The sequence below is a fragment of the Vigna unguiculata genome, chromosome 5 (genome assembly GCF_004118075.2).
Source record: "Vigna unguiculata cultivar IT97K-499-35 chromosome 5, ASM411807v1, whole genome shotgun sequence".
Taxonomy (NCBI): Eukaryota; Viridiplantae; Streptophyta; class Magnoliopsida; order Fabales; family Fabaceae; genus Vigna; species Vigna unguiculata.
This window is the reverse complement of record NC_040283.1, coordinates 48,364,445-48,380,716: the sequence shown is the minus strand read 5'-3', so window position 1 is coordinate 48,380,716 and position 16,272 is coordinate 48,364,445. Positions and strand designations below refer to the sequence as shown.

At 26.1% G+C, this 16,272-nt stretch overlaps 2 protein-coding genes across 2 annotated transcripts; both read right to left on the bottom strand.

Annotated features, from left to right (window-relative positions):
• Nucleotides 1–82: 82 nt before the first annotated feature.
• LOC114185848 (galactoside 2-alpha-L-fucosyltransferase-like) lies at nucleotides 83–3,976 on the bottom strand. The gene is made up of 3 exons (XM_028073786.1): nucleotides 3,848–3,976; nucleotides 1,693–1,805; nucleotides 83–1,582 (listed from the first exon to the last, which is right to left on the bottom strand). Exons 2-3 carry the CDS (start codon nucleotides 1,802–1,804, stop codon nucleotides 129–131), a joined length of 1,566 nt encoding a protein of 521 aa, XP_027929587.1. The 5' UTR covers nucleotide 1,805; nucleotides 3,848–3,976; the 3' UTR covers nucleotides 83–128.
• A 4,652-nt stretch (nucleotides 3,977–8,628) lies between these two features.
• LOC114184803 lies at nucleotides 8,629–16,155 on the bottom strand. Its single transcript, XM_028072109.1, has 6 exons — nucleotides 16,136–16,155; nucleotides 15,916–16,028; nucleotides 14,362–15,805; nucleotides 10,439–10,480; nucleotides 10,144–10,331; nucleotides 8,629–10,030 (listed from the first exon to the last, which is right to left on the bottom strand). The coding sequence occupies exons 2-6, from the start codon at nucleotides 16,025–16,027 to the stop codon at nucleotides 8,634–8,636; spliced, it is 3,183 nt and encodes a 1,060-aa protein (XP_027927910.1). The 5' UTR covers nucleotide 16,028; nucleotides 16,136–16,155; the 3' UTR covers nucleotides 8,629–8,633.
• Between the last annotated feature and the right edge of the window lie 117 nt (nucleotides 16,156–16,272).

The following is a 16,272-nucleotide window of genomic DNA, read 5'->3' as shown; positions in this document are numbered from 1 at the left end:
TCTTAAAATGTAAAAATGGTATTGTTTACTAATTAACTTAAAAATATCTAACGACAAATTAGAAAATAAATGGAAGTAAGAATTACATTAAAACAATAACGATCAAGATTATGTAAATTATTTGTCATTTAGTCATACATATTAATTATCTTTATTCCTCCGGGATAATCTTCGCAGTGTTTCGTATTATAAAAAGTAAAAGTATCATTGAACGGGGTATTAGTCCGACAATCATACTTTGGAGGAATATGGAGACAAGGTTCCAAATTGTTTTGTTGACAAGGTGGATTTGGGACAATTTTTCCATGTACATTTTGCAAAATCAATGGCTTCAAACCTGCAAGACCATTAGCAACGTACCCAAAAGTGGACCAAGAACTTGTAACCAATGCATCACACAAACCCAACAAATATATTTCGATCCATGCCTTGATGTTGTGCATGTTATCTCCTAACTTTTGATTCTCTTCGTGACTTGGCTGATACACTTTTATTACTCCACTGCTCAAACTTGTATTACTTTCATATATACTCTTTAGACTCTCACCATATTTTGAGTATAAAGAAACCACTAGAACAACTTTTGAGGTATTTTTTTCCAAAGGAGGATTCATTGAGCTCTGCATGTTGAATTTTGTCAGCAACTTATTTTGATGGATGCAAGATATAGTTTCACTGATAATGATTTCTGGTGTTTGCTCGGCATTAAATACTCTAATTTGTACGCCAATCTTCTCATTTTCTTTGCCTAGGTGTGTCTCATAATATTTTCGAATTCCTTCCCAAACCTCATTTGATGGGTGAAAAAGGTAGCGTCCTAGATGGTGAAAAATAGTATCTTTATCTGGGAACATTTTGTTTAAATCTTGTCTAAAAGAGGATATCATAAAAAAAGTAGGGGCAAAATATTGATCTGCCTGTAAAATCAATATAGGAATTTTTTGAAGAAGATCTTGATTTTGATCACAATGAAAACGAGTATCACCAAGATTGTAGTTCATTAAAGTAAGAAAAACAATTGATGGCAAGAGCTCTTCTGAATTGTTTTTCTTGTTATTTGTAAGCATGCTTTCAAATGTTTTAAATTGTTTCAAATTATTTGAAAAAGGAGAGTTTTTGGGCAACAACCATGAAGAATTAGGAAATGGCTCGCAAAAGAGATTCGACATATCATTGTCAAATCTAACAATAAGAAGGCGGCCTGTAAGAATTGCATAAAGAAATGTTGAAACCATGGATAGCATCCTGTTCCCTAAGCCATTTGCGGCTATCCATATAACATATTTACATCTTGAATCAACATCATGTTTTCCAAATTGTGCACCTTCTTTCATGGTTTCATTGTAAGATTTAGTATAAGGTCCACAAATTTGATGAAGATGCTCATAGTTTCGTAGCTTAGATATCAAATATTTAGAAGGTTTGTAAGAAGAAGTTTTCCGGTACAAGTAAGATTCAAACCTACTAATGCACGATGCTTCACCAAATGAGGAAACTAAAAGTCCACCGAGAAGTTTGTCATCAGGGATTTTAGATAGAAATTGATTATCCTTCACATCTTCAAATGGATTATTCTTTGGACCTTTAATTACAAAAACAATAAATTAAAATCAAATAAATTCCAACGATATTTATATCCAAATAAAAATGATGTTTGAAAATAGGAGTATAACTTTCAAAGAGTAAACTTACCTTCAAAGATTGAGTTTTGATATATGCAAAAAAGTATGATCAAAATGGGAAAGGTCATGAAAGCTGCAGCTAATAATTTTCTGAAACTCTTCAAATTGTTTCCATCAACCATCCTGATTTGATAACATGCATATACAAATTAAATATAAAATAGATAGACATGTTCATTGAAATAGCAACACATGCATAAATATGATGAAATACAATGAAATTTACTTACATTCTGATTTAGAACTGTATTTGATCCAAAAAATTAGAAATCCAAGAGGATAAATGGTAAATATTTATTGAGGAGTAATAGTCTTTTTCCTCCAAAACCGACCAACATAACTCATTAGACCGCCTAACATTATTTAATAATTTGGTCATATAAAGCACCTTTTTACCCAATTTAGCTAACTTTTAATTTGTGTTCTAAAGTCAAATTATATATCATTAAATCATGAGGATAGAAGTTACACATATCTACTATATCATTCCATTATATTAATTTATTTTCTAAAGTTTATCTTACAGTTTTTTTTTCCCACATTTTTGTTCCAAATTTTAAATTTTTGAACAACCTATCATTTAAACTCTTTTCCACACATTTTCCGATAATATTATATATATATATATATATATATATATATATATATATATTAATTACTTAACTTTGGAGATATTAAACACCTATCGGATAGTCACAAATTTAATATATGAATATCCTAATTTAGAGCGTTATTTTTAAATATTTAAATATTTAATTTGATAAATATTTTCTTAGGCTGCGTTATGGTTAGTGTATTTAATCTATGAGTGTTCCAAATTAAAAGTTTTCAAATGTAGACACTTATAGATTAACTTACGAGAAACCTGTGTTATATTTGACTTAAAGTATAATTTATATCTTTTATTAATTTCACTAAGAAATATATGAGAGATATTTGTTTTTCCTTTACATTTTGATAAAGACGTTATAAATTTTAAAATGTTTTTTTTTTTGTGTTTAGAAAAAATTCCATGTATAAAAGACAAAAAAAAAATGTATTATTGTGTTTATAAAATTTGTTAAAAAAATTATATTATTTTAATTAGGGAAGTTAATTATTTTAGATTTAAATATAAATATAATAGAATTAATAATTAATTATTATATCTTAAATAGTATTACCGATATTTTAATTTAGTATGTATTCGTACTGGACACATATATGTATATGATATCTTACTGATATTTATGATTGAAGTATATAATATATAAACTAATACTTTTATGATAACAATAATTTATAAAATTTCATGTTAAAAATGTTTAATATATTTGATTTGAATTTGAATTTATACAATAATAATCATATATTTATATAAGATTTTTAAGAGTTTTTTATTATATAATGTATCGTATTATATTATTTTTAAAATAATCGTATTGACATATTTGATATGTTTTTGCTACACATTGTACAATTGTGTTTGTGCATCATAGCTTATGACACTACATTGGTTAACATTTTTTTTTAAAATACTTTAAATTATGATATCATAAATTTAATTAAGAGATAACTTTTATCTCTTTTTATATTATTTTGTCTTCTTATATTTAAGATAAAATAAGAGTATTGTTTTTGTTTATTTTTTTATAATTAATTTATATATAATATAATTAAATTTTTTAGCTGTTGTTTTTTAATTATAATTTTTATTAACTTCGCTGAGAAACGTAGGAATGATATTTTTGTTTGTTTATTGATAGAGATGTTATAAATTTATAATTGTTTATTTTTTGTTTAGAAAAAGAATGTAAGTATAAAATACCAAAAATGTGCTATAGTGTTTATATTATCCGTTATAAGAATTTAAATTATTTTAATTAGTAAAATTAATTGTTTTAAATATAAATATAATTATTAGTTATTAATTATTAATTATACCTTAAATATTACCTTATGACACTAGTTAATATTTTTTTTTCTTTTAAATATTTGAAGTTATGATATCATAAATTTAATGAAGAGATAAATTTCATCTGTTCTTTATATTATGATAAAACGTGAATGTTGATATATATGATGGAGTGAAGAAACATAATAAAATTAATTTAATGCAATGATGATATATATGATGGAGTAGTAAAATATATGCATGATGAGGATGTAAAAGAAGAGAAGCATACCTATATCAGCCTTTCAAAACGAAACGTTTTGGAGTTGCCGGAAGAATATTATCCTCTCAGTGAGACTCACGTTTTGTTGCATCTTCCTTGTCAATCACACCTTGCCCCTTTATATACAGAGAGTGGGAGAGCAGAGATTTGTTATGGAAAAGAGCAAGTGAAAAAACAAAGACAAAACAAAATAATAAATAAAGAAAATTTTTATGTAAACCAGTGAACACATAAACGTTATAGTAGTTCTTTGTTCGCATTTTATTAATTTTTATACAAATTTTAGCTAAGGCGAATAAAAAATATAGAATTAATTTTTAAAATTGTTATTAAATATAAAATTTTGAAAATAATCATTAAAAAAAGAAATTTTTAAAATAAAAATTAAAAATAAAATATTTATAAAATTATTAAATATGAAAATAATAATTAAAAATAAAATTGAAATATCGAAAGTGAAATCTTCGTAATAAAGTCAAACAAACTCTTTGTAACCCCAATTGCAAAACACCTAAATAAAAAGTTAAAAAATTAGAGGTGAAAGGCATGAGTTTCTCGTTTTCTAAATTGTGACTCTCACGCAAATACAAGTTGGTTTTGTATATTATGCCAAAAGCAAAACCCCAAAGTTTCATTCCGGTTTCCGCCTTCGACGCCGCCAGCAAAGCCTCGAGATCTGATTCCGGAATCCAAGATCCGCTTCCTCTGCGCTGAACCGCGCCACAACTGGGTCAACTCGTCCACGAACCCATACAGAAATAGCAGCACTTTCTTGTGATAGGAGGAAAATGGATTTTTAAGAGTAAATAACAAGTTAAGTTAAGTTAAGGATTTGACTTAAATTTATTTAAATCATTTGTATTTTACTTGTATACATTTTTTTAATTTAATATAATATTGTCACTATTAACTAGTTTTTTTATATTAGTATTAAGTGTCCTTAGTTGACCATTGAATATTCTTTGAGTCAACTATCTGCATTTTTTTTTTATGATAATAAAAAAGTAATAAAAGTATTATTATTATTATAGTTATTATTATAATTATAAATTTCAAATAGATTTTGTGATTTTATTTTAACTAGTTTTTTTAAGTAATTTTATAATTAAAAATAGTTAAATTTAAAAAATTCAAATAAAAAAATAGATGAATTTAAAAAATACCTTGAAAAGTATAAATTACAAAAAGAATTATTTAAAATGTAAAATTATGTAAACAAAATAAAGAATTATTATTATTATAATTATAAAGTTAAAATAACTTTTGTAACTTTATTCTAAATAATTTGTATTTATTTTATAGGTAGTTTTATAATTAAAAAATTATCAAACTTAAAAATTGATTAAATTTAAATAAACAATAAAATAGATAAAATAATTATTTTAATTTAAAAAATATTTACTTAAAGAATAAAATTAAAAATAAATATGAAAACGAAAAAAAAATCTCTTTATGTGCAGATATAGTAATTACACATGCAATATTTTAATATGTAGTAGAAAAATAGATAATTACGTGTATTTTTTGTTATATCTTAACCTTTTTAAGTTGGTGTTTGGAAAAAAATTGAGCATAATTTATATGAATTATTTAAATACCTTCAATTTCAAAGATGAATTAATTAAAATATTTATTTTTATTTTCATAAATAAATTATCCAACGATTAATTGTCTTTTCGATTTCAATTTATGCTTGTATATATTAAAATAAAAATAAAAATATATTTCCTGTGATAATTTATTATATTACTCAATTAATTTGACGTTAATTAAATTCGGTATTGTTTTGTATTCCCTATTTCCTTCCTTTCCTTTTAACAAATCTCATTTTTCTTCTTTCTTAAATTTTCTAGTCTTCTCTTAATCTAAACAAAAACAAAGGTCGAAAGACAATAAAAAAGTGTGGATAGGCTCTCCTCTCCTCACTTACCTCACTTACATACGCTGTAAATAATTTATTTTATATTTATTAGTGGATATACATTATTTATATATAATATTCTGACTGTTTTGTAAATAATAATTATTTAATTAGAAATTGATTTTGGGAGTATTTCTAAATAAGAATGGATTTGCTATATAAGACGGAGGTTAGGAACAATTTAAATGTCAATATTCTCTTTAGTAATAATATGTAAATTTTGTAATGGGTTAAAAATAATACGATTCCTCAAATGTCAAATGGAGTACTGTTTACTAATTGTTTTTAATTGTTTAAAAAAAATTGTAATGGATTAAAAAAATTAAAAAATAAATTAATTCATTAAATGACTCTATCCAAATACACCTTAAAGATTATGACAAAGCAGAAAAATATTTATTTAACATATTTTCGTGAATTATTGTTATAATAAAAAGTTAAAAAATAGTACAGTTGACTTATGCCTAATATCTGTATTTTGTAAATATGTAACATGGAGAGGGATATATTTAATGTGTGTCACATATCCATTAATCCTAATAAAAGAGACATTAAACCTCTTAATAAGAATGACTTATCGGCAAGGGAGTCACGCGGATCAAATCTTAAAAAACAGAGTCAACACCATTATGAAAATTTACTGAAAAATAAATAAAAAAATGGTTTTTGAAATCAAGATTTTTTGGTGTAAGAAAAAGTTTCATAATAATTACACAATTAATTTTTGTAGCCTATCCGCATTCCAAGTTCGGAAAATGATTCTTCTGATGTCTCCAAATGATATACCCTTTTGTCGACGTTTTAATATATTATATTTTTTAAAATTTTTGAGATATTTTCTTAATCATTATTACTATTGTTAAATTTTATTATAAATAAATATTACTTAGTTTTGTAAAAATATTTCTATTTAATTATTTTTAATCTTAAAAAAATATGGATTAACAAAATACGGATTATAACTAATTCACTTTTTCATAAGATTAAAATTATTTGAGTATAAATATTTTAAAAAATTAAGTACTAATATTTGTATTAAAATTTAATGATAAAAGTCACGATTAAAAATAATATGGATTAATAATATACAATAAGATAATATGTTAAAAGGTCATTGAAAAAAAATTGCAACAAAATTGAATCAAAAAGACACAAGTACTAGATTGAATCAGAGAGACATGCGCATGGACTAAATTGAATAAGATAGACATATAAATAAACTAACTAAATTGAAATAAATACAATAACTTGACATTATGGCAATGCTCCTGCCACATGCCACATAAAGTTGCACGTATCACATTAAGGACCTGACATATAATAACAAAAACTTTTACATAAAATAAATATAAAATTCAAAGAAAATAAAAAATTGACACATGATATGCAATTAATATTGTTAATAATTTTTGTAAAAAGATATAATTGAAACTTTTTAAAAAACAGAGACTAAATTAATATACTCTCAACAAAATAAGGACTATTAGGGTAATTAAGGATAAAAAAGTGAGTTATGGAAAAAAAGAAAAAATAAATAAATAAATAAAAATAATCGATACGTAGATTTCACACATTTTTTTTATTATGAATTCTCTTTCGTTCAAAATAATATTTACACTTCAAATTCCTTATTTTATTTTTTACTTCTAAATATGTTTAAGAAAAAAAATTCATCTACTATTTACAGTTTCGTCAAACTAAACATAATTTTGTTACAGCATATATTTTTCTATCTTTTACAGATTATTATTTTTTATATATTTTCATGTGTTTTTTTAAATCAATTTTATTTAACTTTATTTAACATTTTTAGTGTTGGAGACGAAATTAGATGTTGAAAATTGTAAGTTTACTTAGATTTTATTAGAAGAAATAAAAATAGACATTTTTATATTATTATGACAATAATAGATAAGTAAAGGTAAAAGTACAAATTTTATGAATTTCATGGTTATGGTGGGCAAAAGCATAAAACTACACGTGTCAATCAAAATTTGATTTTGGGTGTGTTTGGAAACATTTTGAGAAAATTGATTTTATTTGATGTAGGAAAATCAATTTTGGTTGATAAAAAATTTAGAAAGAGTTGTTTTTCTTTAATGTGAATTTTTTATCTACAATTGATTTTGGATGTGTCCAAAGTGAAACCAAACATGCACTTTATTATGCGTCAATCGAATTTTAAAAGATATTCTTAGCGTGTGTTTAATTGATACTTAAGAATAAATTATTAAAAATTTGTTAAAAATAATTTTTTTTATTTTAAGTTCACAAATTAATTATTCAATGATTAAATAATCTTATTGATTTCAATTTATACTTGTACATATTAAAATAAAAATAAAATTATTTCTTGTGATAATTTATCATATTATTTAATTAATCTGACGTTAATTAAATTCGATATTTTTGTATTTCTTATTTCCATCCTTTCCTTTTAACAAATCTCATTTTTCAATTTTTCTTCTTTCTTAACTTTTATAGTCTTCTACTAGTCTAAACAAAACAAAGCAACAAGAAGGAAAGTCAATAGAAAAGTGTGCATAGCTCCCCTCACTTACATATGCCACAAATAATCTATGTTATATTTGTTAATGGATATACATTACTGATTATTACGTAAATAATTATTATTTAATTAGAAATTGACTTTGCTAGTATTTTTCAGTAAGAATGGATTTGCTGTATAAGAAGGAGGTTACAAACAGTTTAAATGTTAATATTCTCTTTAATAATAATATGTAATAAAATGTAAAATAGGGTAATGTTTACTAATCGATGTAAAAAAATTAGCGACAAATTGAAAAAGAAATGTAAGTAAAATTTATTGATTAAAACAATAGTATTATTATGTAATTTATTTCTCATCTAATCCTACGTATTAATTATCCTCATTCCTTGTGGTAGATCTATACAACGTTTAATATTATGAAAAATAGAAGTGTAATCGACTGGGATATCAGAGGCACAATTATAATTGGGAGGATCATAGTAACAAGGTTCCATGTCCTTGAGTCGTTGACAAGGTAGATCTGGGATAGTTTTTCCATCTATACTTTTCAAAATCAATGGCTTCATTCCTCCAAGACTATGAGCAACATACCCAAAAGTGGACCCTGGGCTTGTAACCAATGTATCACACAAACCCAACAAATATATGTCGACCCATGCCTTAATGTTGTGCATGTTATCACCTGAATTTTGATTCTCTTCATGACTTGGCTGATACACTTTTATTACTTCCTTGCTCAAACTTGTATTACTTTCATATATACTCTTTAGCCCCTCACCATATTTTGAGTATAAAGAAACCACTAAAATAACTTTTGAGGTATTCTTTTCCAAAGGAGAACTCATGTTGAATTTTGGCAACAACTTATTTTGCTCGAGGCAAGATATAGTTTCATTGATAATGGTTTCTTCTGGTGTATCACGAATATTATATATTCTAATTTGCAACCCAATCCTTTCATTTACCTTGGCTAGGTGTTCCTTATATACATTCTTAATTCGTTCCCACGCTATATTTGATGGATGGAAAAGGTAACGTCCTAGAAGGTGAAAAGTAGTGTCTTTGTCGGGGAACATTTTGTCGAAGTCTTGTCTAAATGAGGATACTATATAAAGAGAAGGGACAAAATATTCATGTGACTGTAAAATCAGCACGGGAATTTTTCGTAGAAGATCCTGATTTTTATCACAATGAAAACGAGAATTACCACTATTGTAGTTCATTAAAGGAAGAAAACTAATTGATGGCAAAAGGTCTTGTGAGTTGTTTTCCTTGTTTTTCGCAATAATGCTTTCAAATGTTTGAAGTTGATTCAAATCATTTGGAAAAGGGAAGTTCTCAGGCAACATCCATGACGAGTTAGGAAATGGCTCGCAAAAGAGATTCAACATCTCATCATTAAATCTAACAAGAAGGACGCGATCTGTGAGGATTGCATAAAGAAATGCTGAAACCATAGATATCATCCTATTCCCTAAGCCATCTGCAATTGTCCAGATAAGATATTTGCACATTGAATCAACACCATTTTTGCTAAAGTTTGCACCCTCTTTCATGGTTTTGTTGTAAGACTTAGTATAAGGTCCACAACGTTGATGAAGATTTTCATAGTTTCGTAGCTTGGATATCAAATATTTAGAAGGTTTGTAAGGAGATGCCTTCCGATACAAATAAGATTGAAACCTACTAATACATGATGCTTCATCAAATGAGGAAACTAAAAGTCCACCGTGAAGTTTCTCTTCATCATCCTTCACATCTTCAAATGTTACATAAATGATAAGTTAAAATCACACAAATTCCAACAATATTTATATCAAGGTAATAGTGAAATTTGAAAATAAAAATATAACTTTCAAAGACTGAACTTACCTGGATTTTGAGTCTTCTGTTTATTAGTAGCAATATCGTTGGCTCTTTCAATGAATACATTGTATTCTTTGAGGATATCATATACTGAGTTTTGGTGTGTGACAAAAAGTATGATCAAAATAGGGATGGTCATGGAAGCTGCAACTACTAATGTTCTGAAACTCTTCAAATTGTTCCCTTCAGCCATCCTGAATTGATAACATGCATATGCAAATCAAATATAAAATAGAGAAACAAGTTCATTGAAATAGCAACACATGCATATATATGATGAAATACAAAGAAGTTTACTTACATTCTATTTTGAAATTGTATTTGATCCAAAAGAATGACAAATCTAAGAAGGTAAATGGTACATATTTATTAAGGAGTGAGTAGTTTTTTCCCTCCAAAACCAACCAACGTAGCTCATTAGGATGCCTAACATCATTTAATAACTTGGTCATATGAAACACCTTCATTCACCAATTTGCCTAACTTTTAATTTTTGTTTTAAAGTAAAATTGTAAAACTCGTACATAGTACTGCTAAATTGAATAATATTGATTAATATTTTGTATACGATAATATTATCTTATTAGTAGTAATATATATATATATATATATATATATAAATGTATTATAATAGTTTAAGAAGAATATTAAATAATAATAAAAAAATATTTAAGGTAAAAATTAATAAAAAATAATCGTAAACGTCAAGAACTCCAATAATAATTAGTATCAAAAGTTAACATAAGATACATGGTAAGTAATACTATCCTATCAATTAAAATATTCAATTTTCATAGAGGAAATTCTAATCTACATTCTTTAAAAACTTTAAGGTTAAGAAGGGGAGATATGTAATAACGTCTTTCGTGAATTATTTTTCTAATAAAAATTTATCAAAATAGTATATTTGACTTATTTACCAAAGTTTGGAACTTTAGAACAACTTACCATTCAAATTATTTTCTACACATTTTACGATCATGTTTTATAATTATAATTATATATATATATATTTATATTTATATTTATATTTATATTGAGTATGTATCTAAAGATGAAAATAAGATGACAATAAGATCAAAATTATATTATAGATGTGAATAAATTTTATAAGAAATAAAACAATTAGAAGAAATAAAAAATAAAAAGTGTGTAGTAATATATATATATATATATATATATATATATATATATATATATATATATATAAATAAAAGGTTACTTACTTGATTAACTGTGAATACTTTAATCATTTAAAGGAGGACGAGAATATGGTGGGGATATGTACGATGGCGGGTATGGGGACAGGGTCAAGGACGAGACGAATATGTATATCCCCATACCCAATTGAAAAGAGTCGAAGATTCCTCATACTCATACCAATATCCATTGGACCCGAAAAAATTAAATAAATAAATATTTATTCAATATAAATGCATTTAAAGGGATCTTTATGTTAATTAAGGCCAAAAGTTATGACAAGGAGTGATGGTAGCTTACGTGGTTGAAAATGTTGAGTGGTGTTGAGAGGACTTGGGTTTATTTGTCATCCCTACTTGGGTTTAGTACACCCATACCCAATGAATGCATCAATGCGGAGATTCCCGATCAAAACGGTGACATGTTCGGACAATACCCACGAGTTTATTTGTCATCCCTACATGTATCAATATTAAATATTCTAATACAAGATGTTATTCTTCAGTAGTAGCGGATCTTTACCATTAAATTTGGGGAGCCAAAATAGTATTCTTAAAATTTATATATTTCATTACTCTCACTAATACACAAAAATGAATACATAATTTAATATAATTATATCTATTAAAGAAATCACATATATCTAATAGATTTTTCTATATTCTTTTAAACTATTGAACCCATTATAATTATGTCAAAATTAAAATTTTCAGTTATATTTTCTTTCATGTAAATAATTATATTGTGTGCAAGATATTCATGCTCCATTTTATTTCATAATCATTTTTGACAAATAAAGAAAAATCTTTCTGTTAAAGTAAGATGTACTTCATATTTTTTTAAAGATCGATATAATTCAAAGATGATTAATACTTTTTTTCAAATTTAAATAATTAAGAGTATTAACAATATATAAAATACTGAAGTTAAAATTTTAAAATAATTTTCTACTGAATATGATATTAGCCACATTAGTTACAAAATAATTAATTAATAGTTAGTGAGTAAGTAAGTAAAAATATAATAATAAATATTGTTATCTTTCTTTATGCTTTTAAATTCAACAATTAATTAATTTTTATCTTTAACTAAATCAAATATATATATATATATATGCTTTTACTTTATTTTTATTATCAAATGTAATTTTTAAAATATAAATAAATGATGTTTGAAATAATACAAAAATAAAATAAAATCAAAACATAAACAAAAACAAAAACTTTGAATAAATAATTAGATGTGAATTGATATGTCCTAGCTAAATAAAATAACAACAATATAAGACAAAATTGTGTAATTAAAGATAAATTAAGTAACTGAATCATATTTTTTAAAGATGATGATGAGTGCGTAACTAAAGATAATTATGTTGCCAATTTATGTGATTTAGGACTTTAACTCTTAGAGTGAGCCCAAACTCTTATTTTATTGACAATATAGATTTATTTTGGACTTTGTATCATGGACTTAGTAGTGTAGGATTTATTTTAGACCTTGTATAATGGACCAAGAGCATAGGGTTTTTGGGCCTTAGAAAGCCTATCAGTGAAGCACATATTTGTTTGACTTTTGGAAGTTAATGGCGCCAACTTGGTAGCTTGAAAGGCAAGGTAAAGACTTATCTCCTTTGGGAGAGAGTGACCATGTGTCATGTTCTTATTGGAGAAGTTTTATCCTAGTGGCCACATGACACTTTAGGAATGAAGAATATTTTTCACCTTCTTGACTAACCACATGACACTGAAGACTATTTTTCACCTTCTTAAGTGACCACATGTCATTTTCCTATTGGAGAGTTTTTCTCTTAGTGACCACATAACACTTTAGGAATGCGGAGTATTTTTTACCTTCTTGAGTGGTCACATGATACTCTAGGAATGAAGAGTATTACTCACCTTCTTGAGTGGTCACATGCCACATGTTCTTCTTCTATCGGAGAGGATTTATGCCTAACATCTAGCAAAGTTATAGTTTTTAGGGTTTTGCATCTCCAATTTGGGGACATCTTATGCTATAAATAGAGGTGTCTCTCCCTTGTAAATTCACTTTGAGATTAATAAAGTTATCATGCCAAATTGTTTTATGCCTACGTACTTTTCTCCAAAGTCTTGGTTAGAGCATCTCATGTAGTCTCCTTTAGCCACCATTCCTTGAGTGTTGGCCCTATACCTCACTTAGAGAGCACTTAAACACACAATTTTATCCATTCATGCTTAAGGAATAGGCATGTAGAAGACAATAAACATGTCAGCAGCACAAATACATCTCGGTCTTGTAAGAACATTTTATTCATTGATTTATTTTATTATGCTCAATATTTATACAATAAAATAAAAGAATTCTAACGAATTTAACCATAAGTTAAAAAAAATAAGGATGTTATGCTAGACTCGTGTGTGTCAATTTTTATTATATGATAATAAAAATGTAAATAATTAATTCTTATCATCATTACTAAAGTAAAAGTATTATTATCAAATTTATAAAATAAATATTTTCATAAATATTTTTTGTGTGATGACTAAAAATGGTAATTTTTCTAAACTTGCAAAAATTTGTGAGGAGTGTCAACAATAAAAAAATGACAATAATAATTACAAAAAAGAACACCAATATAATATATATATATATATATATATAATTTTTATTTGTAATAAAACAATATTAACTTAGCATGATATTATTACTTAATTGTAATTTTATAGATATAATTAATTGTTTTATTTCATGATTTAATTGCGTATAGTGTAAATTTTTACACTTTTTAATTAAATAAAAAATAAAGAGAAAAAAGGTTACCGTAAATTCATAACTTTTGACTTTGCTTGTATTTCAAAATAAGAGTGAATACTCTTTTTGACAATAATATGGGGTTAAGATTAATATAAAGTTCTTAAAATGTAAAATTGGTATTATTTACTAATTAACGTAAGAAAATCTAGTGATAAATTAGAAAATAAATATAAGTAAGAATTACATTAAAACAATAACAAATGTAAATTATTTTCCATTTAATCATACATATTAATTATCTTTATTCCTCCTGGATAATCTTCGCAGTGTTTCGTATTATAAAAAGTAAAAGTATCATTGAACGGGGTATTGGTCCGACAATCATACTTTGGAGGAATATGGAGACAAGGTTCCAAATTGTTTTGTTGACAAGGTGGATTTGGGACAATTTTTCCATGTACATTTTGCAAAATCAATGGTTTCAAACCTGCAAGACCATTAGCAACGTACCCAAAAGTGGACCAAGTACTTGTAACCAATGCATCACACAAACCCAACAAATATATTTCGGTCCATGCCTTGATGTTGTGCATGTTATCTCCTAACTTTTGATGCTCTTCGTGACTTGGCTGATACACTTTTATTATTCCAGTGCTCAAACTTGTATTACTCTCATATATACTCTTTAGACTCTCACCATATTTCGAGTATAAAGAAACCACTAGAACAACTTTTGAGGTATTTTTCTCCAAAGGAGGTTTCATTGAGCTCTGCATGTTGAATTTTGTCAGCAACTTATTTTGATGGATGCAAGATATAGTTTCATTGATAATGATTTCTGGTGTTTGCTCGGCATTAAATACTCTAATTTGTACGCCAATCTTCTCATTTTCTTTGCCTAGGTGTGTCTCATAATATTTTCGAATTCCTTCCCAAACCTCATTTGATGGGTGAAAAAGGTAGCGTCCTAGATGGTGAAAAATAGTATCTTTGTCTGGGAACATTTTGTATAAATCTTGTCTAAAAGAGGATATCATAAAAAAAGTAGGGGCAAAATATTGATCTGCCTGTAAAATCAATATAGGAATTTTTTGAAGAAGATCTTGATTTTGATCACAATGAAAACGAGTATCACCAAGATTGTAGTTCATTAAAGTAAGAAAAATAATTGATGGCAAAAGCTCTTGTGAATTGTTTTCATTGTTATTTGTAAGCATGCTTTCAAATGTTTTAAATTGTTTCAAATCATTTGAAAAAGGAGAGTTCTTGGGCAACAACCATGAAGAATTAGGAAATGGCTCGCAAAAGAGATTTGACATATCATCGTCAAATCTAACAATAACAAGGCGGTCTGTAAGGATTGCATAAAGAAATGTTGAAACCATGGATAACATCCTGTTCCCTAAGCCATTTTCGGCTATCCAGATAACATATTTACATCTTGAATCAACATCATGTTTTTCAAATTGTGCACCCTCTTTCATGGTTTCATTGTAAGATTTAGTATTAGGTCCACAACTTTGATGAAGATGTTCATAGTTTCGTAGCTTAGATATCAAATATTTAGAAGGTTTGTAAGAAGAAGTTTTCCGGTACAAGTAAGATTCAAACCTACTAATGCACGATGCTTCACCAAATGAGGAAACTAAAAGTCCACCGAGAAGCTTGTCATCAGTGATTTTAGATAGAATTAGATTATCCTTCACATCTTCAAATAGATTATTCTTTGGACCTTTAATTACAAAAACAATAAATTAAAATCAAATAAATTCCAACAATATTAATATCAAAATAACAATGGCGTTTGAAAATAGGAATATAACTTTGAAAGATTAAACTTACCTATAGAGATTGAGTTTTGGTATGTGCAAAAAAATATGATCAAAATGGAAAAGGTCATGGAAGCTGCAACTAACAATATTTTGAAACTCTTCAAACTGTTCCCATCTGCCATCCTGATTTGATGACATGCATATACAAATCAAATATAAAATGGATAATTATGTTCATTGAAATAGCAACAAAAACATAAATACGATGAAATACAAATAAGTTTACTTACACTCTAATTTAGAATTGTATTTGATCCAAAAGAATGAAAAATCCAAGAAGGTAAATCGTACATATTTATGGAGGAGTGATGATAGTCTTTTTCTTCCAAAACAAACCAACATAGCTCATTAGGTTGCCTAACATTAT